The sequence below is a fragment of the Rhinocladiella mackenziei genome, assembly GCF_000835555.1.
Source record: "Rhinocladiella mackenziei CBS 650.93 unplaced genomic scaffold supercont1.8, whole genome shotgun sequence".
Classification (NCBI taxonomy): Eukaryota; Fungi; Ascomycota; class Eurotiomycetes; order Chaetothyriales; family Herpotrichiellaceae; genus Rhinocladiella; species Rhinocladiella mackenziei.
This window is the reverse complement of record NW_013550597.1, coordinates 5,872-28,994: the sequence shown is the minus strand read 5'-3', so window position 1 is coordinate 28,994 and position 23,123 is coordinate 5,872. Positions and strand designations below refer to the sequence as shown.

Genomic DNA, 23,123 nt, shown 5'->3' with positions numbered 1-23,123 from the left:
CCCCGTCCATACTAGGTTAGTGTTTGATTACAACCTGTGGCTCAAGTCCGTCGAACGTCTTTCCTTCGGTTCTGCTACCAGTTTGCCAAACACGAGTTGCACCTTCAGTTGTCAGGTTTCCGGCAGTCCAAAGGTCTCGTTGATCTTGCTTTTGATGGCTGGTTCAGAGTTGAAGTGCTGTAAGTTTGCGCCGAGACCCGCGGCTTTCAAGGCAGTCCAGACTGTACTCGGTCAGAGTGCGTGTTGAACAAAGGGATATTGTGTATAGGCTCCACAGCTGAAACACTGGTGAGAGGTTTCCATGGACGACGACGTTACTGATGGTTGCTCTGCGTAACGACGTAGTATTCGCATATCAGCAAAAGGAGCCTCAGTACTTCGACAAGTAGATAGAGAACAGAGCATTCAATACACCCCGAGTGGCACCTTGTTTTGACGGTAACGCATGTTATATGGGATTGCCTCGGGAGAGCGAGTCGGGAGAGCGAGTTTCGAACAACAGCGAGTGGGTCTGGGGCTGTCTAAACACAATTGAGCCTAGTGGTGCGAGCGTCGTCCGGTGGATGGTGAGGTACCTCAAATCCTTAGTAAAATGGGGGGTTTTCAGGTACCTTTCCATCCACTTTTGCTTCCCTCGCATAATTGGCCCCTCTTGGTGCTTCCTTTCCAACGTCGTTGATCCCTTTGGGCAGAACCCTTTGCACTCGCCTTTACAGGTCTTTTTGCACCCAATTTTGACGTTGTTGCGTGTTCAGAGCGTCTCTGTTTGTCATGGCACAACCTGGAATCCCCTCGAACGGTCTTGGCAGGCCCACTGTGGCTGTCGAATAGCCTTGTGTGCCTGCGTGGTAGCTTTGCAGCATGACTGTATCGCTGGCTATAAGTATCTAGGACGGGTTTGCATTGCTTTCACGCTCTTTGTCTCTCGTCTTGTACTTTATAGTGCAGTGGATAGTAATATCATTGTCGAATCTCTGCTCTCGTTCCCTCGTACGTCCCCACCCTGACACCTGTGCTGTAGCCTGCGGCTGCCTACAGCTGCCTGCGGCAGCCTAGACTAGTAACTGTGTATTTATAGTCGCTCATTATCCTTAGATGGTCAGATAGACAAGTCTCCATAGCCCAATGTACATTGTTGAGAGAATGAATGCAGGAGTGCATGCACATTGGGCTATGGAGACTTGTCTATCTGACTATCTAAGGATAATGAGCGACTTTAAATACACAGTTACTCGTCTAGGCTGCCCTAGGCTGCCGCAGGCTACAGCACAGGCATGAGTACAGTCTGGATAATGTCAACATACATGCACTCCTGCATCCATTCTCTCAACAATATGTGGCAACGATTTCAGCGTGGCAATGGATGTTCAGCTGGACAAGGGTTTCGTCTACGAGCTGAACACGGAGACACCGAAAGATGGCGACAATCTTTGTCTATATCAACATGCGAGGCAGGACCTCAACTTGATAGAAAACAGAGCACTCCTTCAACTCAAGTTGTACCACAAGTTTGACACATATCGACATCGAGGCTCGTTCGTTAACGCTCGGTTACGAGCGCGATCAGTAAGAGCTCGTCTAGGTCACAAATTGGATCCGATGAAATACCACGACTCATCGGATCCAATCCGTGGACCATGTCGATATCGAATAGGGTGCCCACCCCCCGGCCGCTTGGTCCACAGACTGGATCCGATTTGGGGGTGGCCCCGGAAAATATTTAATCCGACGGGTTATGGCTCGGAAAATGTTTAATCCGTTGAGGGTAGATTGCCCGCGGGATTTCATCGGATCCAATCCATGGACATCTATCGAGTATAGAGTCCACTCGGGCCACATGGTCCACGGATTAGATCCGATGACGACGCGGCAAGGGGAGTGCCGACGTACCCAGTTGCCCACGTGACACTGCCAAGGCTTACGTGATTGGCCAGCAAGTCGCTCTTGGCGTCGCCACATAACGCCAGCCCTAACCAGGCGATTCCGAATTCGGAAAAAAAATAAATTAAAAAAAAATCAAGCTTATATTTTATAATGCCAAAAACTGCTTCAAAATTGACACCAAATCGTGGTTGACCTATCAAGGACGAAACTTCGTGGGCACACTAAGTTTCAGTCGAACCGATAGAATTGAGGGACCTTACTAGTGTTCGATCATAGGTAAGGCAAGAGGGTTGTCCGGCCTAGATTTCTAGGTGCCCTAGATGGGTAAACGTAATGCTCCAGCCAGTGATTGTTGATGTTAAACTAAGTGATATCGAGGGAGGTCACTGATTCAAACCTTTCTGTCGGTGAACTTGTCTAGCTCAAGCTTTCATTGGTTGTGGCGCCCCATTTATCAGTTCGTCAGTGATGGACTATAGGAGGGGAGCTTTGGTGTTGATTATTTTTGTCGTGGCGAAGGGTGTGTGTTGTAGAGATATCTCCTTCCTCGTGTGTGTGTGTGTGTGTCATGGCACAACCTGGAAGCCCCTTAAACAGTCTTGGCAGGCCCGCTGTGGCTGTCGAATAGCCTTGTGTGTCTATGAGCTATTGTTCTTCTACAACTTGTTCTGCTAGCTTGCTGAAATATATACACGTTTAGTTGGGGGGCGCCCCGGGAGAGCGAGTCCTGACCGCGAGTTTCGAACAACAGCGAGTGGGTCTCGAGCTGTCTAGGCACCAATTGAGCCTAGCTGTGCGAGCGTTGTCCGGTGGATGGCGAGGTACCTCAAATCCCTAGTAAAATGGGGGGTTTTCAGGTCATCTCAAGTTGCACGAGAAGTTTGACAGCAACCCTCGCTCAATAGGCTGTATCACCATTAGCAAGCAGCATTGGTGACGTACACTCGTTAGATAGATATATAGATAGGCTCTATTCTACATTCATTAGGAGAGCCAGAGCACTCTTTCAATTCACGAAGTTTGACACACCGCCATCGGATTGTAACAACAGTGCTAAGAGAGGATGTGGGGAGAGGGATCATAAATCGTTGCGAGCGTACAAGGTAGGGTGTGGAATGGCAATGTACTGAAACATGTCTCTATCTAAGGGTTCGAGGGCTCTTCTTATACCTTCGATCCGTTTATCTTCCTGCCTCCTTTCCAACGCCCAGCCCCCTTCCTGCCACCTTCGCAGTGGCTGGGAATTCGTGGCGTGATGGGTGTTACACGGATCCAGTCCGTGGACTATATGGCCGGCTAGAAGTCGATATCGAGAGGTGTTACTTCTGTACACCAGCTGCTATACCCCCATAGAACGTCATAACACTGCGTAAAAAGACCTATTTTTTTTTTTTTTTTTTTGATAGATCTTGTGTAGAGATACTTAGCTAATAATGAAACCTCTTTTGTAGAATGGCGGTAAAATATGTGCTATTCTGGCGTAATGGTCCACCCTTTCAAAAGCGGTACGTCGTACCATTTAGCGTATGAAACGCAACTTTTTCCCACCACTCTCTTTACCTTACATTAACGTAGAAAAATCGAAGTTTTTGGGTCGATCTAATTTTAAAGGCTACAAAGTAGCTATATTAAGAAGTCACAGAATTTCTAGAGCACTCGTCGTTAAGATTTCGGCAATCCAATTTTGCGAAAAGAGTAACGAGCTAGCGCAGAAGTCCCTTGGCACGTAATCCTTGGCATTTAGTCCCGTGACAAAAATCCATTACGGTATTTGTTGCCTAGGCAACGGTAAATTTGGACATCAATCAAACGCGCCGCTGCCGATAACATGTCTCACTAGTCTGGCACCATACAAAAGGCACACCACACACAACTGCGACCATAGGTAAGTCTCGAGCTTTTGAATTGCAAAAGTCAAATGCTAAATATGGCGTCCAGACAGAACTCCGACCAGCTTCGCATCGAGATTTCGATACCTCATTCAAAACGCCACCGAACGCGTGCCATACCTTTCCTTGAAGCCTCTCCAGAGAGCCTCCATCGAAGAGGAGGGTTACCACTCGACGGGAATATAGCCTCGTCAGAGAAAGAATCACCCGTCATGCCTATCTCCCAGACGCCTAAGAAGACAATAACCAAAAGCAGTGTCGCCAATGAGACACCCCAGAATGCAGTAAATTCTGTCCCCCACGACGATACTCAAATTCATCGCTTACCCGTTTTCATCTCTAGCCTTGGCTGCATGACACACGTGGAGGACACAAAGATCTCCATTTTTGAGAAGCTTCATAATAAGATGTCCAAGAACGCAAAGTTCACCGAAACCCAAATTAAGAGGGCAGAGGAGGCACTCAAGATATCCAATGAATGGAAAAAATGGCGGTCGGACATGGTCTCAAAGAGCTCGGGAATAATTTCTCAGAATATATTTTTCCGCATGCTTCGGAAAGCTCAAGAGGTTCTTCAAGCACAATCGACGGCAAAGACACGACAGGCTCAGAACGTCTTCATTAATATCGGAACAAAGGTACCCAAGTCCGGGATCAGTAATGAGGAGTACGCGGAAGGCCTGAAGCTTTTCAAACCCGATCTAGCTAGTATTGCCACCGATGTCAACAAGGAAAATGTGAGGTATTGCGATATGAAGACAACCTGGGAACTCAAGAAATCGGCCGACCAGACATATGCACAGTCCCAAATACAACTCTCTCTTTTGAGATGCAACCAGGTGTTCCGAGACGACCCCTTTCGCCACTTCATCTACTCCATTCACGTCGCCGGCAGAACATTGCGTCTCTATCAACTGAACAGAGGGCAGGTGCTGTGTTACGAAAACGGGCTTAATATCGAGCAGAATACCTCAAGTTTTCTGCGCTTCGTCAACTGGCTCATGCTGGCCCCTGACGACGCCCAGGGCTTAGCCAAGGAACCTTCTGCCATCGGTCGAAGAGCCATCAGCTTCACTCCGGCCGGATGTAAGATACCATCGCCACTCGTGCGTGTGGGTGTCGACCTGGTCACGACCCGCGGCACGACGGTATGGCCTATTAAAATGCAAAAACCAAAGCCAAAAAAGAAAAAGTCAAGAAAGTCACAGGCCAAAAAGGACACAGAGAACCCACCTATAGAAGGTGACGGTCTTGCCGCGCTGAAAATGGCGTGGGTCTACGAGGCGCGCACGAGTGAAGCGGATATCCTTAGTGAACTGAGCGATATCGAGGAACTACCAAAGCTTTTTGAGTGGAAAGACGGACCTTTAACCACCGAGTTTGACGTTCTACCGGAGGCCAAACATTCAAGACAATATCTCAAAATGGGGCCGAACTATCGGTATATGGAGGTGACACACAGTACATCCTCCGTCATGGCCAACCAGACCCAGAAGAAAGAGGCTGAGAAGGGCTTGTTTATGCCGGAAGTGAAGGGAACTGCTGCCGAGTCGGCCGATGAGCCTTCGTACACGAGAAGGCAGCGATGGTACCTGGAAGAGTACTGTGGCGTTTCTGTGGACGGGCTTTCACAACATCAATACCCCCAACTTCGAGATGTCACGGAACTCGAGCGGATGAAGGCTCTCCGTTCAGCGGTACTCGCTATCCAGAAAATGTTTGACCGGGATCGGCCCATCGTCCACCGAGACATTTCTCCCTCGAATATCATGGTGACGTCGCCCGATATGCTGAAGGAGGAGGGCGGCCCTCCACCCGGGCGGCTGATTGACCTCGACATGGCTTGCGTGTACGGCGATCCTCAGTCCGGAGCTCCCTGGCGCACGGGCACTTACCTCTACATGGCAATCGACATTCTGATGGGAAACCACCCTCGGCACAACCCATGGCATGACATTGAGAGTATCTTCTGGGTTCTGGTGTTTGGAGAGCTGAAGCGGACTCCTAAAGGTGCGGAGGAACTCAAGAGTATTGCTTCCACAGGGGCATCCCAGCCCACCGAAGCCGAAAAAGGGGTAGCATTGGGGTCCAGAAAACTCGTTATTGTGAGTGATTCCTGGGATACTTGGATGGGTGATGAACCATCACGTCTCTTCAGAAAGACTTCGTTCCCCGTCATTCGGCTTATGCATCGACTGAGGGTCGAACTGTTTGGATTCAACGAAGGAAGGGAGTCAGATCGTTTAGTAACCTGGAAAGACGTCGCTGCCGCGGCGGGCGGACATATAATCCTCTCTCGGAAATACGACGCGCCTAGATTTGCGGTCCCTGACGAGAAAATTTGGGAGGAAGCTGAGGAGGAGATTGGGAAAGTCGAGAGAGGTATTGGCGAGCTCAGTTTGGAGGAAAAGATCGACTGGACTGGTCAAGACAAAGGCGACAATCCTGCTGACAAAAAAGGCGTCGGGAAGTCGGGGAAAGACCTATCCATCGAGAGGCTGAAGCAGGCAGTTACCACGATCATCGAGCGCATTGATAGGTGGTTTGCTGAGTGTATCGAGGACCTGGAAAAAGCTGAATAGCAAGAGCAGTCCATGAGCGAAGCTTCGTGAAGTTTTACCACAAAAGGCTATCGGAGACAACTCACATCCCATAATCAGTTGAGAGTATTTTCGTCCCTTGAAGAGGTGTATCGATTTTTCTTGAATCAGGTACAGTGAAACTTCGGGATAGATGATCTTGTCCCGAACCTTCTTCCCGCTAACGAGGAACCGCTTTGACATCTCGTCGATATCGCTGCGTGACGTACTGTCTCACCGGACGTTGAGCGCCAGAGATCTCCACAAGCCCTGTGAAATCGGCCGGATTTGTCGGCGACGTTCAGCCTATTTTTTATTGAAAGGTTTTATGAAGTTTCGCTTATGGATTGCTTTTGCTGCTCTAGGTCCCTAATACACTCAGCAAACCCACCCGTCGAGTGCCCGTTGTTTCGGGCCACAAACGCGTTAACTGGGTCTTGGAATAAACTTCAGTTACCAGGGTCTACGGTTCCTGATAGGCAGTGGACATGACCCAAGAATCGGGAATTTCTGGTTTGGGCAATACGTAGCGTCGAGGAGTGTGTAAAATGACTTCGTTTACAAATACTTTCTCGCTCGATTCAAGATCCGTCCTTCTTGTTGGCCTGGACGCGTGCCAGCAACCGGGGCCGCGTCTACAATGACTCTTTGAACGTCACTGGGCAATTCTATCGCAATGACTTGACCCACGCCAACGAGATTCTCGGTTATGAAGTGTTCAAAGACAAACGGGATATACGACCCGAGCTGGGTCCGTTGATTCGAGAGTTCAATCTCTCTGGTCGTGGGCCGAGGGAATTATGGATGAAGACAAGATTTTGTGTCGTGATGCCGTGAGTGCCCTATTTCAGCTCTCAAGAATGACCTCTGCGTTGGTCTCCTTAAACTCGCCAGATGGGGGAATACGGACCACAGCGGGCAGGAGACAGACCAGCACCCGCCCGCCCGCGCCTAGCTCCGGACTACCAATCGAGGGGATCATCCACATCGGATCAAACCCTTGCCCCTGCTCTGCGAATTGAAATCTGCAGTTCACCTCACTCTTCGCAAAGTCGAGCATCATTTGTAATCCGCATTGGAATGCATCGACAAAATACTTCTCGGCCGTTCTCCGCTTTTCCTCGTATTGTTTAAAAAGTCTTTAACACTCAGGCTTGAGTGTGAGCGACAAAGAAGGTTTACAGAACTCGTCAAGAATCCCGGCCAGCAGATTGTAGAGTCTTTGGGCCTTCTCTCCCAGGGTTGGAGAAACGACCTTCTTCAAACGGTTTATGTGCGCGAAAGTGTTTATCGGCTTCTCCAGATCGGGATGAGCTATGAACCATATGAGTGACTGCCTGATAGACCAGGGGAAACCATTTACCATTCATAAGCAACTGGCACAACGCATCTGGTGCTTCTCTCACACGATCCTTGAAGAGTTTCTATTTCCAGGCAGATCGCTCTCGACGCGAGAGCTCGCAGCAACCCCTCGATTCTAACTTGTTGTAAGATTTTTCGGAGAATTTGTGTCCTCTGTTCTTCTTCGGACATGCGGGGAAAGATCACCGTCAAAAGTTCCCAAGTTTTCCCGGTCAATTGCGTTCCATCTAGGTCCGTCCCGGGGACAAACTTCTAGAAGGGTGTGTACACCGCTTTGAACGGAATACAAGATCTTATCCATGGTTTCAGTTACATTCTGGCCACTGGGGGGGGGGGGGGGGAAGCCATAATGATACGTATTCTTTATCCTTCTTACGCAGTTAACCACTGCTGTCTCCCATGAAAGATTTTGCGCTTCGGGTTCTTTGGGGACGTTGTTTGGATCGGACGGTCGGGATGACTCTGAGACGTTGGCGCCACTATGGAGGATTTAGCTTAATATATGTAAAAAGTAAGAAGAGGGGGAGGTGTTTTGATCTTACCTTGTCGCAGCCACTCTCTTGCCGTAATTTGCGAGAAGGGCATCGATTTTCACGTTCGCCCCCTTGAGTTTGTGTTTTCCTGCCAGATGTGACTGGAACGCCTTTTTTTGCCCAAAATTCATCCGGCCACATCTAGGGCAGACGAGATAATATTCAATGCCATTCAGAATCCATACGCCATACTGCCTATTGTCGTCCCATTTATCACACCAACCGGTGTTGTTCTTTCGACTTTGTAGGGTTGCGTCTCGTTTATTCCGTAGGCCTACCACTCCATTGAGCACGTCGTCGTCGACGTCAGAGAGGCCCTCCTTACGACTAGAGTCATCGAGCGAGTCAATCCAGATCACACCAACGTCGTCGGCCAGTATGGCATCAAACGCTAGGAGTTCGCATCCATTATGGGGTACTCCGTCGGGGCTGCCCCTTCCGTACTTCAACGGGACGAACGTGACCGAGTTCCTGAGAACCTTCGACGATTTTTGCGATGATTTTGGATACGCACAGGAAGTGCGTGCCGCAAGAGTTGTGAGATATTGTACGGGAGCGATTAGTGCGTATCTGCGAAGCTTACCTGAGTACACTGCTGGAGTATGGAGTGACATGAAGACAGCGATGCTGAAAGAGTGGGAGAGTGAGGATGATGAACAAAGGATGAAAACGACGGCATTTCTCGAGGCACTATCTCAGCGGCCTCGTACCGCCACGGATGATATCAAATTGTACTGTCGACAGTTCAAGACGGCGGCAGACTATTTGATAAGCACAGGACGAACAACTACCTACCAAAGTGGTATATGGTTTTTGAGAGGATTGCCTGAGTTCTTGAGGAGAAAGGTTCTTGCGGACGGGAAAATCGATGTGAACGAACCCGACACAGTGAGATTTGAAGCCATCCACAAGAAAGCAATAGAAGAATGGGCAATTCATAAAGCCATCCAGTCCTTGGATCAGGTGCCGGCAAAGGAGGACGTCCAAGACCTTGCCGACAAGATACAGTCGAAACCTGTTGTCGACAAGGAGAAAAATGCGGAGACTGAGAATCCAAAGAACACCGAAGGTAATCCCAGTCAGGAAAGTTTCCCGCGGTTTAATCGCACCCCGGGGGTGCGATTGGCCGAGAAAGCGTTACAACCGGGATATGAGGACGAGTTGGTCGAAGCCATGACCAGGAAATTGGTTATGCCTCTTCGTGCGGAAATGGACATGCTGAGAGGAGAGATCAGAGGGTTGAGGAGTGTCAGGAGTCACGGGGTAATGAGAGAGCATTCCCATCCCCATGGAGATCAACTTCCTGAAGGGAGGTCTGGTGGAGTCCGCGACTTCATTTGTTACTTTTGCCGTGAAGGGAGCCATCACCGTAACGACTGCCCAGAGCTGTTGAAAATGATTTCGGAGGGTCTGATCCATTTGAACGAGGAAAGGAAGATTTGTCTAGGCCGATATGTGAAAGGAGCTCCCGCGGTCAAGTTTCCTGCTAATGGCATTGCTGGAAGGGACCACATTCGATACTTGATTGATTCTAGCAAGCCTGTGGAAGAAATGAGAGTTTCGTCGATTCGCCTCGGTATTGAAAGTTCCTCGAAGTCCGTTGAAGACGACTCGGAGGAAGAGTACATCGGACATAGGGTTGGCGTTGCAGCAGCACGGTCGAATCTGCGCGGAAAAGCGAAACAGTCAGAAACGAGTCACTCCGTCCAAGGGGTAAGCAAGGTGTTGAAGTCGAGACAAAGAGAGGAAGCATCTCTTCCAGTTGCAAAGAGTCTTCGAGGAGGCAACTATGTTCAGGCCGCCGTCGAGGAAGCGGAAAGCCAGAGAGTTCCGCAGACAGTGTCATTTTCCGAAGAAGTGCAAGAGATTCCGGATGACGAAAATGATACGATTATGGTAGAATCATCTGCGGAGGCATCTAAGGCGGCGCCAGCACGAAGATTAGCTATGCATGGGGAGATCCCCACGGTTGGAAAAGAGAAGTTGAGCAAGGTGCTCGGACGCATGAATGGCCCTGAGAAGCTCGCGAACCTATTGTTAAATCAGCGAGTCGATAATGTCACCGTGCAGGGCATCCTCTCCGGATCAGCAGACGTGCGTCGAATTCTATTCTCCCGAAAAGAGTGGGAATATGATGAGGATAAAGACGTGGTCAGCACGGCAAAGTCGCCAAACAGAGTATCTTCGCTCAGGATGGACGGACCGGGGCCACTGGTTGGATTTCAACAAGTAAGGTACCAAGCTGCGTGCCCTATTCTCCCCGTGGAAACGAGACTTGGAGTTAAGGAAGCGCTTTTGGACACCGGTGCTGAGGTAAACGTGATGTCATTCGAGATGGCCGAAGCGCTCGGCCTACCTTTAGAGCCGCCAGGAGCATTGCATGGGATTTCGTTCGATGGTTCATCCAAGAGATTCCTTGGCGTGATTAGGGATCTAGACGTCAAGGTGCTCGATGTGGTGGTGAATGTGCACATGTTCGTGGCGAAAGTGGTTGACCCGAAGTATAAAATGATACTTGGGAATCCCTATCAGGCCAGTGCGCGTGCTAAGATAACCAGAGACGAAGAGAGTAACTGTTTCGTCGAGTTAAGAGATCAGAAGACCCACAAGACCGTGAGGTTGCATGCGGCGTCCGCTGCATTTGAAGAAGGAGACAGGCCGGCGTTAAACTGACACGCGGGCAAAACGTTGGAAGGCCTCTGCCCGCGGGAGTGCGAGGCCTAGGGCGTCAGAGTGATCCTCTAGAAAGGAGAGACCCTATTTCAAGAGAAAGAGAGAGGAAGGAAGGTAAGTGCGGCGGATGGATGCGTTTTCAACCCTGTCGAATAGGACAGGTCACAGCATGGCGAGTATCGAGAAGGGTTGATGATTGGTCAATGGAACAGGATATGGCGTTAGGGTTGAGGCGGAGGCGTTATTTGGCTTCCCAAGCGCCAGGGGTGAGAGTGAATACCTTATACAAAAGAAAGGCAGACAAGGTCCAACCTGTCAACAGTTCGGTCAGCGATGGCAGTAAACCAGGAGGGAGCAGTAAGTGGCGAGAAGAAGCTATTGCTCGAGAGAAAGCTGCCGGATTGTATGACCGACCATACAGGTACGACCAGTGGTTACTACCGAGGCTCACGTTGATGGCGAGGGGTTCAAGACTTCGACCTGAACGTATCGAGAGAATGCTGGTGGGGGATATGCTGACTCCAGAAGAAAGAGACGTGATGCTGGAGATGCTGTACAATCGTGAAGGAGCGCTAGCTTGGACTTTTGATGAAATCGGACGCGTGAAAGAAGAAGTGGCACCTCCACAAGAGATAAGAACCGTGCCCCACGAGGCATGGCAAGCAAAAAGTTTTCATATTCCGAAGTCACTGGAGTCGAAGGTCATTGAGTTGGTAATGGACAGGAAGAAAAAGGGAGTGCTCGAGGACTGTCATGGACCGTATCGGAATCCCTACTTCTTGGTGCCCAAAAAGAATAAGGATTACCGTCTCGTGAATGCGGCGATGAACATCAACAGAGTGACAATCCGAGACGCTAACTTACCACCTTCTTCCGACGAATTTTCAGAGGACTTTGCAGGGATGCATGTTGTCTCTTTGATTGATTGGTTCTCCGGGTACGACCAAGTGACACTTGCAGAGCATTGCAGAGACATGACAGCCTTCCAAACACCGATTGGGTTGTTGAGACAAACGACGTTGCCGCAGGGAGCGACGAATTCAGTAGCCCAGTTTGTCAGGATTTCCAACAAGATACTCGAAGCACATGTACCAGAGAGGGCGCGACCATTTGTTGATGATATCGGAGTCAAAGGACCGAGGACAGACTATGCATATGAAGAAGTCGCCCCCGGCATTCGAAAATTCATACTTGAACATATCCGGAATCTCGATGAGGTCTTGTGCGATGTGGAGAGAGCGGGAGCCACCATCTCCGGAGAAAAATCGCAATTTTGCATGCCAGGGTTGCGAATTGTTGGATATGTATGTGATCGGGATGGAAGACATCCAGATAGTGTGAAGATTGAGAAGATTGTGAACTGGCCTTCGTGCAAAAATCCTACGGAACTGAAAGGATTTCTCGGCATCTGCGTCTATTATCGAGTGTGGATAGAAGGTTTCGCATACAAAGTCCAGGTCTTCTACAGACTCTTGAAGAAAGGAGTGGAATGGAGGTGGGGAGATGAAGAGGAAGAGGCAATGCGGCTGCTGAAGGTTGCATTGACAACCGCACCTGCATTGGTTAGCATTGATTATCTGCCAGGCGCTGGGGTCATCATACTCGCCTTTGATGCTAGCAAAAGAGGATGGGGAGCGGTACTCATGCAAGTGGAGAGGGGAGGCAAAAGAAGGCACCCTGCACGGTATGAGAGTGGTTTATGGTCTTCCGCAGAGTCTCGATATGACGCCGGCAAGAGAGAGTGTCGTGCATTGTTGAAAGCGCTCAAAAAGTTCAAGCATTGGCTGTATGGCGTCTCGTTCGTTGTCGAAACCGACGCAATGACATTGGCTGCGCAATTGAATCGCACCGCGACTGACCTGCCGGGCGCACTAGTCACGCAGTGGCTGGCGTGGATCCGTCTCTTTGACTTTGAGGTTCGTCATGTGCCGGGATCAAAGAATGCCGTCGCAGATGCGCTATCAAGAAGGCCCGCGACCGAGGAAGAGCAGCGTGAGGCAGAGAAAGAAGAGGACATTGATGCATGGGTTGAAGCTCAAATGAATGCGGTTAGAATCTGTCCGATCAGGATCGAGCATCAATCGCACCCCAGGGGTGCGATTAGGAACTCGCCTGATCCGGAAGGTTTGCCGGGCGGTGCCAGATTCAACGAGGAGGAGTACGATGAGGATTCCCGACAAATTGCGGAATTTTTGCTCTCCGGTGGGCATCGTCCGGATGGCATGTCCACGGCTGAATTTAGGAAATTCCGCAGGAAAGCATTGAACTTCTTTGTTCGGCAAGGGCATCTCTTCAGGAGAGCAGACAAAGTCAACCCAGTAAGGAGGGTCGTTGACGGGGAGGAGAGAAGGTTGAAGATTCTGAAATCATTGCATGATGACAGCGGCCACCGAGGAAGGGAGAGCACCTTTCGAAGGATCGCTGATCGATATTGGTGGGAAGGTATGTGGAAAGAGGTCAAAGAATATGTGAAGACATGCGAAGAATGTCAATACCGCGCATCCATTCGAATGGAAGAGGCAATGCATCCCACTTGGGTCGATGAACGATGGGAAAAGATTGGGTTGGACGTGGTCAACATGCCGCGTTCTCGTGGCATGAATTATCTAGTACAGGCCAGAAGTCACTTCTCCGGCTGGCTGGAATCCCGCGCGATTAGGAGCAATGACAGCCAGACTGTCGCAAAATTTCTGTGGGAGGAGGTAATATGTCGCCACGGTATCTTCCGAGAGATAGTGTGTGATGGAGGTCCCGAGAATAAAAAGCATGTGGCAGCCCTGATGGAGTCATATGGAATCAGGCGTTTGGTGACGTCTGCTTATCATCCTCAGTCGAATGGAGCTATCGAAGCAGGGCACAGGCCCGTTGTTGATGCTCTTGCAAAGATGAGCAAGTCACCTGCGAGCTGGACCAACCATTTACATGCTGTGCTGTGGGCTGACCGTACCACTGTGCGATCAAGCACGGGGATGACTCCATATGAAGTCGAATATGTGGACCGGCCTCTCCTTCCTATTGAACTGGATGTGTCAACGTGGAGTGTGATGTCTTGGGATGAAGTACGTTCCACCGATGAGCTTCTCGCTATGCGAGCTAAAGCTCTCGAGCGAAGAGAAGAAGACTTAGAGGAAGCCAGATTACATCTCCGCAGAATGCGAGAACATGGGAAGGAACAATTTGATTCGAGAAACAACATTCGCGAGGGTGCACTCGAACCTGGAATGTTGGTTCTGGTACATGACACCTTTGGCGGAATGGATATGTCAAAAGCTAACAAGTTGTCCTTTCGATGGTTGGGGCCGTATCGTATCGTGGGAACGAACGACAAGGGAACCTACACTCTGGCCGAGCTGGATGGAGCACAGCTAAGTGGAACCTATGCTGGGAATCGATTAAAACAATTCTTTCCTCGTGTTTCCACGTCTTCAGACGTCACCAGATCTCGAGAGTCGCATGTGGATGTGGAAGAGCAGGGCAGCATTGAAGAGTTAGAAGAGAGTCCTGTTCGTCGTTCGAGACGGAACAGGATGGATGCTGCTGCTCAACCTGTCATTGATGTTCATCCTGTGGAAGGACAACCTGTCATTGGTGATGAAACTCCTACGCTAAGGAGGAGACGAGGGCGACCACGCAAACTCAACGTGGTAGAAGAGACATATGAAGAGGCTGACCCGCGCTGATTCCCTCTTTCGTCCGATGCGTTGAAGTTGTTTTCCTAAGACTCGAGCTGGTGTTTCTGTGTTGTGAAGGTTTTGATATATTCACTTTTCTTTGAGTTGGCGTTAAAAAGGAGTTGGAGGAGTGCTTGATTCACTTTCACTTGCGGCTCATTGTTTGTTCAACACTGACAATGGCGTTATTGAGAGGGCATGAGGGTGATATCAACTTCACTTACATGTTTTTGAACTCTCTCTTTCAATACTGTCGCACCTATCCTTGATCAACTGGCGACGTTTCCTATGTCTCAACTGCGAATCGACTGAGTTGTGAAGCTACATCTTTCATGCTTTGACTACAAGACAACCTTTCGCCGATCACAATATGGCAGTTCAGGACTCCCTCTCGCTCTCTCCTGGTGACAGCTACCTTGCAGAACTGTTGCGCGTCGATGGGCGTACATGCGTCAACCTTCCCGAACTTTTCCAACACCTCTCAACATTTCCCAAAGAAGTAAAAGGGGAAGTTTTTCAAGAAAAGGTGGACTTACTCGCTATTGCACACGGAAAAATGGATGAAGTTTCGGAATCTTTTGTTCAGTTCAAAGAGAGGAATCCTGATATGGCTCCATACATTGTTGAGGATTCAGAATCGTGGATCAAAGTCAAGAATGCGGCAGTGCGTGCCACCGCGGCGCGTAGTCAGGCACTGGAGGCGCAGAGATTTGTATTTGCAACATGGGGAGAAGCGGCGGTCCGTCGAGATTTCGCACATCTGCTGACGGCAGGGGATACTACATGGTCGCGTCTTCGCAAACTTTGTCGCAAACAGCCGGATTACAACACTGCCATCGGCTTGATACGCAGAGCAATCTTCTGGCGATTGTCAAATCCATCTCCTGGTCGATCCCGCGACATGCTGCCGATGAGCAAGGACTTTGAACGTGTGACGAGCGGACAAGCTAATACCATTATCACGCGGAATGAACTGCTGAGTGGTGGATACAATGTTGCTGCCAATGGATGGCTTGTGCCTGTGGGTGCCATCACGGATATTCAAGAGCAGGCTGAGACACAATCACGAGGCACGAGGGATGGTGAAGAGGAAGCAGATGAGCCGCCATTCAATCGCACCCCGGGGGTGCGATTAACCAGGTCACGTGCAGCGCTTCTGGCGTTGTCAGAGAGCAACGAATCAGCCACAACGAGCAAGTCGCATCATTCTGTAAATCTCTCCGGCATCGAGAACGAAGATGAAACGTCCACAGATAACACTGCAGTTGCCAGGAAGAAGAGGAAGTTGAGACATGTGGATGACGGTGAATTTGTTCCTGAAGAAACCACGGATAGACATGTGTGTGGGTGTGATGCGGACATTTCAAAAGGCCTCTTGAGCAGGCTGAGGAGTAGGAAAACCTACGATGCATTCGAGCAGACGAACCTCATGAAAGCGTGGCATAGGGCAAAAGACAAGACATTCTGCTATGGGCATCTGCGCAATCTTGCAGCAATTGTCGGCTTCCGAGTAAAGTCGCTGAACTTTGATTTATTGCATACTCGGCTGGGACAATACTATGAACACATGGTTACTGGAACTCTTGGTGCGTGGAAAACCCACAGGGACACATACGCATTCTTCAGGATGGAAGCTCGCCCTCCTCGCCCTTCTGACAAGCTTGGACCTTACAAGTTTGCACCGCGAGCATTGCCTCCTTTATCCATCACCGCGAAGAACCAGCAGGAACTTTGCGCGTATTTGGGAATCGACAAAGCGGAATGGGACACGAATGGCTCGGTTGTTGTTGATTGCTTTGGTTGGTGGAGAACAATGCAGTACAGTGGTTGCGGATCTCCTGCCTGCCGTACTGTCATGGAAGTGATCAACCATGAGTTCGACATGTATAAATTTCACTTGCGTGAGATTAATGGGCGGCCTAACTATGGATGGTTACGGAACATGTTTTTCAGCCTTGGCCAGCAAGCCATGCGTCAAGATCCGGTCTACTATATGATGTATGTTGCACTTCGAGCTGATCGCAACGTCAACTTGGTCTCATACCCATACTACGCGAAGTATCAGAAGCCTGGGGACAAAACTGCATTCAAGCATATTGACATCAACATGAAGAATCTTGCTAAGTCAGAGAGAGGAGCATACCAGATTCAAGGCGCTGTGTCGCTTGATGACGAGGAGTCAGATGACTGTACGATCATCCTTCCTAAGATGCATCGACGATTTCAGGAGTGGGAAGCTCTTCTGGCCGAACGTGGCTTGAGTACTGACACCTTTGTGCATCGCATTGAGAAAGAGCATTTTACTAAGGACGACGTCATCAAGTTTAACACTAACTGGACAGCACAGCCTTGCAAGTCAACACAGGTACGAATCACGCAACCACATCTTCCGCATGGTGCAAAAGGTCCTGCCGTACGTGTTCGACGTACGATGTTGCCTTGGTTTGTTGCGTTGCAAGGAGACCTGGAGATATTGGAGGTCACAGAGAGCGGAACGTTCACGGATCTGTCGATCGCACACCGAGACCATGTTGCAGCAAAGAATTCGCCTTCCGGACTTGCCAATCGATACGGTGTCATCCCAACCGCCTTTCCCGCCTCGGTCATGCTGAATGGGCTTGGTCCTCTTTCCGACTCAATCGTGTGTCAGCTACGTCATGACAAGCCTACAGTCATTCAAGACAAGCGCCTTCTTCTTTTGGGCACAGTTGAGGAACGATGGGCCTATATCTGTGCATGGCGGCAAAACTGCGTCAACAGAGTGTGTGAACTGTTCGATCAGGTGGTAAATGAGGAGAAGGCACATTTTGGTATGCGGTCATACTTCTACCTCAAAGATATAGGCCGCGAACATGAGCCCTTTAGTCCTGATGAGGATCCTGCTGAGGAGAGCCCCAAGACGGTGGGTGTCATACATGGTTTTGAGGGTGCCGAAGCAAGCGAGGAAAGCTCCGAGTCTGAGTAGAAAGGCATATTGCTGTTGGCCGAGGGCGGCCAAGCTGTGGAGAGGGGAGGGATGTAGCGGGGCGCTACGTGCATGGCTTATGTAAGGGGCAAGCAAGCATGGGTGGGTAGAAAGATGGCGAGAGCATTGAGCCGTTCTTGTAATTAGAGCTTGGTGTGTAGTTGCTCAACAGCTTTGGCGACGACATCCTCCCTGCATGACAGGCACTCAAGTGCTAAACCGTTCATCACCTATACAATAGAAGAAGAAAAGGGGTCAACTCAACGTGTATATATACCAGTAACCTGGCAGGACCGGTTGGGTGTAAACAGAGCATTTAATATATCTCAAGTTGTTCCCCAGTTTGACAGTGGTCCACGGATTGGATCCGATGAAATACCACGACTTATCGGATCCAATCCATGAATCATCTCGACGTCGAGGCTTGTCGTTTACGCTCGATTACGAGACATCTCGAGTATGATTAGTAGAGCTTCTCTGGGTGGTCTACAGACTGGATCCGATGGGCGACGGGGGGACTTCATCGAATCCAATCCATGAACCACGAGTGGGAGCCCCCTGGGAGGCACATGGTTCACGGATTGGATCCGATGAGGGTGAGGCCGGAAAAATAGTTAATCCGACGACGGTTGTTCGGAAAATATTTGATCCGTTAGGGTGGTTCACTCATCGAATCCAATCCACGGACCATGTCGATGTCGAGTAGGAAGGGGGGGACATGGTCCACAGACTGGATCCGATGGCGACGTGGTAGGAACTTCTATGTAATAATGTCACGTGACTTTGCCAAGTCGTATGCTTACGTGATCGGTCAACACGACGGTCTTGGCGTCGCCGCACAACGCCAAGGGTGGTTCCAAAAAAAAAAAGCCAAAAAAATAAGGTTTATTATTTTATTCTGCCAAAAATTGCTTCAAAATTGACACCAAATCGTGGTTGACCTATCAAGGACGTAACCGAGTGGTAAAACACTCGGCTTGCAGTCGAACCGATAGAATTGAGGGACCTTACTAGTGTTCGATCATAGGTAAGGCAAGAGGGTTGTCCGGCCTAGATTTCTAGGTGCCCTAGATGGGTAAACGTAATGCTCCAGCCAGTGATTGTTGATGTTAAACTGAGTGATATCGAGGGGGGTCAAATCTTCCTGTCGGTGAACTTGTCTAGCTCAAGCATTCATTGGTTGTGGCGCCCCATTTATTAGTTCGTCAGTGATGGACTATAGGAGGGGAGCTTTGGTGTTGATTATTTTTGTTGTGGCGAAGCGTGTGTGTTGTAGAGATATCTCCTCGTGTGTGTGTGTGTGATGGCACAATCTGGAAGCCCCTCAAACGGTCTTGGCAGGCCCACTATGGCTGTCGAATAGCCTCGTGTGCCTGCCGATAGCCTTGTGTGCCTGCGTGGTAGTGAAGTTATGAGCTGTTGAACAATAGCATTGTGTTGACCTGTGAGACAATATGTGGCAACACTTTCAGCGTGGCAATCGGTATTCAGCTAGACAAAGATTTCATCTACGAGCTGAATACGGAGACACCGAAAGATGGCGACAATCTGTCGAATTTGTGGTACAACTTGAGTTGAAGGAGTGCTCTGTTCTCTATCAAGTTGAGGTCCTGCCTCGTATGTTTATATAGGCAAAGATTGTCGCCATCTTTCGATGTCTCCGTGTTCAGCTCGTAAACGAATCCCTTGTCCAGCTGAACGTTCGTTGCCACGCTGAAATCGTTGCCCCATATTGTCTCACAGTTTAACACAATCTTCGTTTATATAAACATGCTGTAGCGGGGCGCTACGTGCATGGATTATGTAAAGGGCAAGTAAATATGGGTGGGTAGAAAGATGGCGAGAGTATGGAACTTTTCTTGTAATGAGATCTTGATGTGTGGTTGCTTAACAGCTTTGACGACGATATCCTCCCTGTATGACAGGCACTCAAGTGCCAAACCGTTCATCACCTTTACAATACGAGGCAGGACCTCAACTTGATAGAAATAGAACACTCTTTTAATCCACGAAGTTCAACATGAGCCATTGTTCTTCTTATTGTTCTACAACTTGTTCTACAAACTTGCTGAAATATATACACGTTTAGTTACCTCTATTCTACCCCTTTTCTTGCCCCTATCTTCTGTATAATAGTGAACCCCCTTTCCTTCGGAAAAGGGATGCTGATAACTATTCAGTATCGTTGAATATTTATATCTTTCACAGAGATATATTAAATGCTCTATCTACCTCACAACCGATCCTGTTAGGTTCCTGATGTATATATATACGTTGGTTTGTTCTCTTTTCTTCTTCTATTTCCACTTTTAAATCCTATATAGAAGCGATAACCCCTCTTTCAATAAAGAGTCACCTGCTACTATTCAGTCGTTCAATGAGACCTTAACCGACAGTAAGCTTATATAACTTAAATTTAAATAAATACTCTAGCCCTTTCAAGAAGGGTAGAATAGAGCTGATTTATCCACACGACGTATATTACTGGGCTTTTCTAAGAGTGTGGAATAAAGTTTATCTAAATATTTATATACGCTAACGCTGTCGCTAATTAATGAAGTTGCATACTAGAAGGTGAATGTTATAAAATAAGTAAGTCGACTATACTCTCTCTCCTTAATATTTAATTAATTATAGCTCGAGGTCGACCTTTTCATTTCCGGGTCAAATGGTATGGGAAGCGGCGACGAGTTCGAGAGAAGCTCCGTCGTTAAGCTCGACATCGAATCAACCAATCTTACTTCATGACATTCTTCCTCACGTCGACATCAATCGAACCGAAAATCGAACCGATTTCGATCACGTCGACTTCGATTATTCTCGACGAGGTGATGTAACACCTATCACGCCACGAATTCCCAGCCACTACGAAGGTGGCAGGAAGGGTGTCACGTGGAGCGCTAGGCCTAGTTGGGACTAGCCCGCTAAAGCTCTCGTTTACTTCTTCCATTTCTGCAACCCCACACAACTCTTAAAAGAACAAGACACAGATAGACCATAACAACGACTACTTCAGTCAACCTTTGCCATTGCGATATTCCATTGCTTCCCCCTCTCGTCCCAGATATGACAAAGGGGGCTGGGCGTTGGAAAGGAGGCAGGAAGATGAACGGATCGAAGGTATAAGAAGAGCCTTCGAACCCTTAGATAGAGACAGGTTTCAGTACATTACTATTCCACACTCTACCTTGTACGCTCGCAACGATTTATGATCCCTCTCTTCACACCCTTCATTAGTACTGTTGTTATATGCGGAATGAATGAATTGAGTGCTCTGTTCCTGCAGAGGTTACTGCGTTCTATCTTCTATATAAATACTACAGAGTAATGAGAGTAGAGTCCCACAACACGACGACGGAGTCGCCGTGTTGTGGCAGTGCAAATCCCTGGCAAGCTGAGAGTGCCCCTTGCACGGCTAAGAGCCTTACACAGCTGAGAATGAGTGGCGACGACGAGGGAGTGGCCAGAAGTGCCAACACCACAACGTTGCCGCCGTGCGCAGTGCGAGCATTAAGATTCGGATAACGTGTTCACCGTTTAACCACTTCTATCATTATTTCTCGTATCAACAACGGCTCGGCACGTTATCGTCGTCCCGTTCCGCCACAACGCTATAACACAAGACGACATGGTCAGTGTGTTCAATGCGTTGAAGTCTTCTCTCACGTGATCGATGGCCACAGCGGTGTGATATGTGGCGACGCCAAGGCTTGTAAAGACCTTCGGAAGCGTTGTACGCTTCGTACACGCTTCGAAAGTATATAGTCTGACGGTCCCCTGGACCCTTCGAAATAGGACAAGTCCTCCGTAAAATCACAGCGGAAGGTGATAAAATTGGCCGACTTTCCGTGCGGGGTCCTCCACCTCACAGGTTGTCTTCGCAAGAGCGCTGCCTTCCAACCATTTAAGATCGAGACATTTAGCTATTCCATATCCTTATTTTCTTCGTCCAAACCATCCGGTCTCCACTCTATCCCCGCGGGGTAGTTAACGCCGACGCCCTGACCCTATACTAACTCTGTCGTGATTGTCATCTAGGCGAAGTTATGAACTATCCGAACACTCCGGTCCAGCCTGGGTTTACAGTTCCCGCCGGGTCATAAAGAAAACAGTAACCGAGGATGCTAATTGGTAACGTGAAGATACACATAACTGCCACCTGACATTGCCGAATAGTCCCGATCCGAAATAAGGCTTTTATGTGGCTGTCGTCGATCCAGAATGGTATTATCACTGCGGGAAGGAGACTGTTAAGTATGTGTGCAAAGGCCACGACCACCACACAGCCGACCGTGAGAAGCCAGATATCACCATTGTATATCCAGCCCCTGTACATCCGGTCCAAAAGAGGATTAGTTGTGGTCGCAAATAAACCCGAGATAAGCATGAGCAAGCACCAAGCTTTCACCTGAAAAAAGAACATTTCGAGGTAATATTTCTTGGCCCCTGGAAAGATTTTCAGAAATAGTCCAGAAGTTATCAGTATAGCTGAAAAGGCCCAGGAAGCTTGTAACAATATGATCAATCGATTGCCCTCTCTAGCGCGGGAAATCAGGCCACATATTGTAGATGTGTTGGTGGCAGTCTGGATACCAAGTGCAAAGGAAACCAGCCAGTGACCGTTTGCAGTGGGGACTTGTCCGAGTCTGAAGATATATGTTACGGGACCTAATATGGGACGTAGTGGGTTGCCCCGTCGCCGCCGAGGTTCGTAATCGAAAGAATTGTAGGTGCTCGATGGAGGGACGAGTATAGGAAGATCGAGGTGATGGGCAATGAAGATAATCGCCTCCCCGAAGACAATGGAGATGAAGAACATGAGCGCGATAGCTTTCGTCCAAGGGATGCCCTGCATTCCGACTAGCTTGATCGTCTGACACGGAATCCCGCTGACAAACAACAAGGCCAACCGCAGTAGAATCGAGGTTTCGACGCTCTTAGTGTCTCTGTCTTCATCCTTAAAGCGGATAACGAAGAGACGCTCGATGTCATAACGCGGCGCGGAGCTACAAGTGGCGCGTATGATTGCGACGAGGAAGTGTGCGGTGTCGGCGATGCAAATAAACGGCGACATGCGGGCATAGAAACGGAATGATTTATGCTCTTGGCCCAGAACTCTCCCGCAGGGTTGTATCATGGCTCCCAGAGCCAGCGGGACGAGAGCCCACCAGACAACTTGCCATTTGACTTCCGTAGGATTAGCAGCGTCTGCAAGCTTATGTTAATCGCTCTGCATCAAGGCCCTGATAGATAGATTCGACAACAGGCTGCCATACCTCTTTCAGGCGCCAAGACATTATCTCTGGCAAGAAGCCGCGCGAACCCTAAGAACCCCATAGTGCCCTGAATCTGCTTCCAGGCGAGTACTTAAGAACTTGGTTGAGCCTCTGCTGGTCGTTGGAATGGACGAAGCAGAAATAGTGTCAATATGTGATCTAAGTTGCTGGCCAAAGCGGTTGGCTCCCAAGGAGGATGTAGTTGCATTTTATGTCATGTTGCCTCTTAAAAACCAATGGAAACACGCCTCAGCTGCTCGACCCCGCTCGAACGGAGTCTCGAAAGTGGGA

General features: G+C 49.1%; 4 protein-coding genes across 4 annotated transcripts; 3 read left to right on the top strand and 1 right to left on the bottom strand.

Annotated features, from left to right (window-relative positions):
- Nucleotides 1-3,985: 3,985 nt before the first annotated feature.
- On the top strand, nucleotides 3,986-6,355 carry Z518_09610 (uncharacterized protein; the record flags this gene model as incomplete). Its single annotated transcript, XM_013412227.1, has 1 exon — nucleotides 3,986-6,355. The coding sequence occupies one exon, from the start codon at nucleotides 3,986-3,988 to the stop codon at nucleotides 6,353-6,355; it is 2,370 nt and encodes a 789-aa protein (XP_013267681.1).
- A 2,270-nt stretch (nucleotides 6,356-8,625) lies between these two features.
- Z518_09609 (uncharacterized protein) lies at nucleotides 8,626-10,920 on the top strand (the record flags this gene model as incomplete). The annotated part of the gene is made up of 1 exon (XM_013412226.1): nucleotides 8,626-10,920. The coding sequence occupies one exon, from the start codon at nucleotides 8,626-8,628 to the stop codon at nucleotides 10,918-10,920; it is 2,295 nt and encodes a 764-aa protein (XP_013267680.1).
- Nucleotides 10,921-14,961: 4,041 nt separating this feature from the next.
- Z518_09608 (uncharacterized protein) lies at nucleotides 14,962-17,556 on the top strand (the record flags this gene model as incomplete). Its single annotated transcript, XM_013412225.1, has 1 exon — nucleotides 14,962-17,556. The coding sequence occupies one exon, from the start codon at nucleotides 14,962-14,964 to the stop codon at nucleotides 17,554-17,556; it is 2,595 nt and encodes an 864-aa protein (XP_013267679.1).
- Nucleotides 17,557-21,607: 4,051 nt separating this feature from the next.
- Nucleotides 21,608-22,893, bottom strand: Z518_09607 (uncharacterized protein; the record flags this gene model as incomplete). The annotated part of the gene is made up of 2 exons (XM_013412224.1): nucleotides 21,608-22,764; nucleotides 22,833-22,893. The coding sequence occupies 2 exons, from the start codon at nucleotides 22,891-22,893 to the stop codon at nucleotides 21,608-21,610; spliced, it is 1,218 nt and encodes a 405-aa protein (XP_013267678.1).
- Between the last annotated feature and the right edge of the window lie 230 nt (nucleotides 22,894-23,123).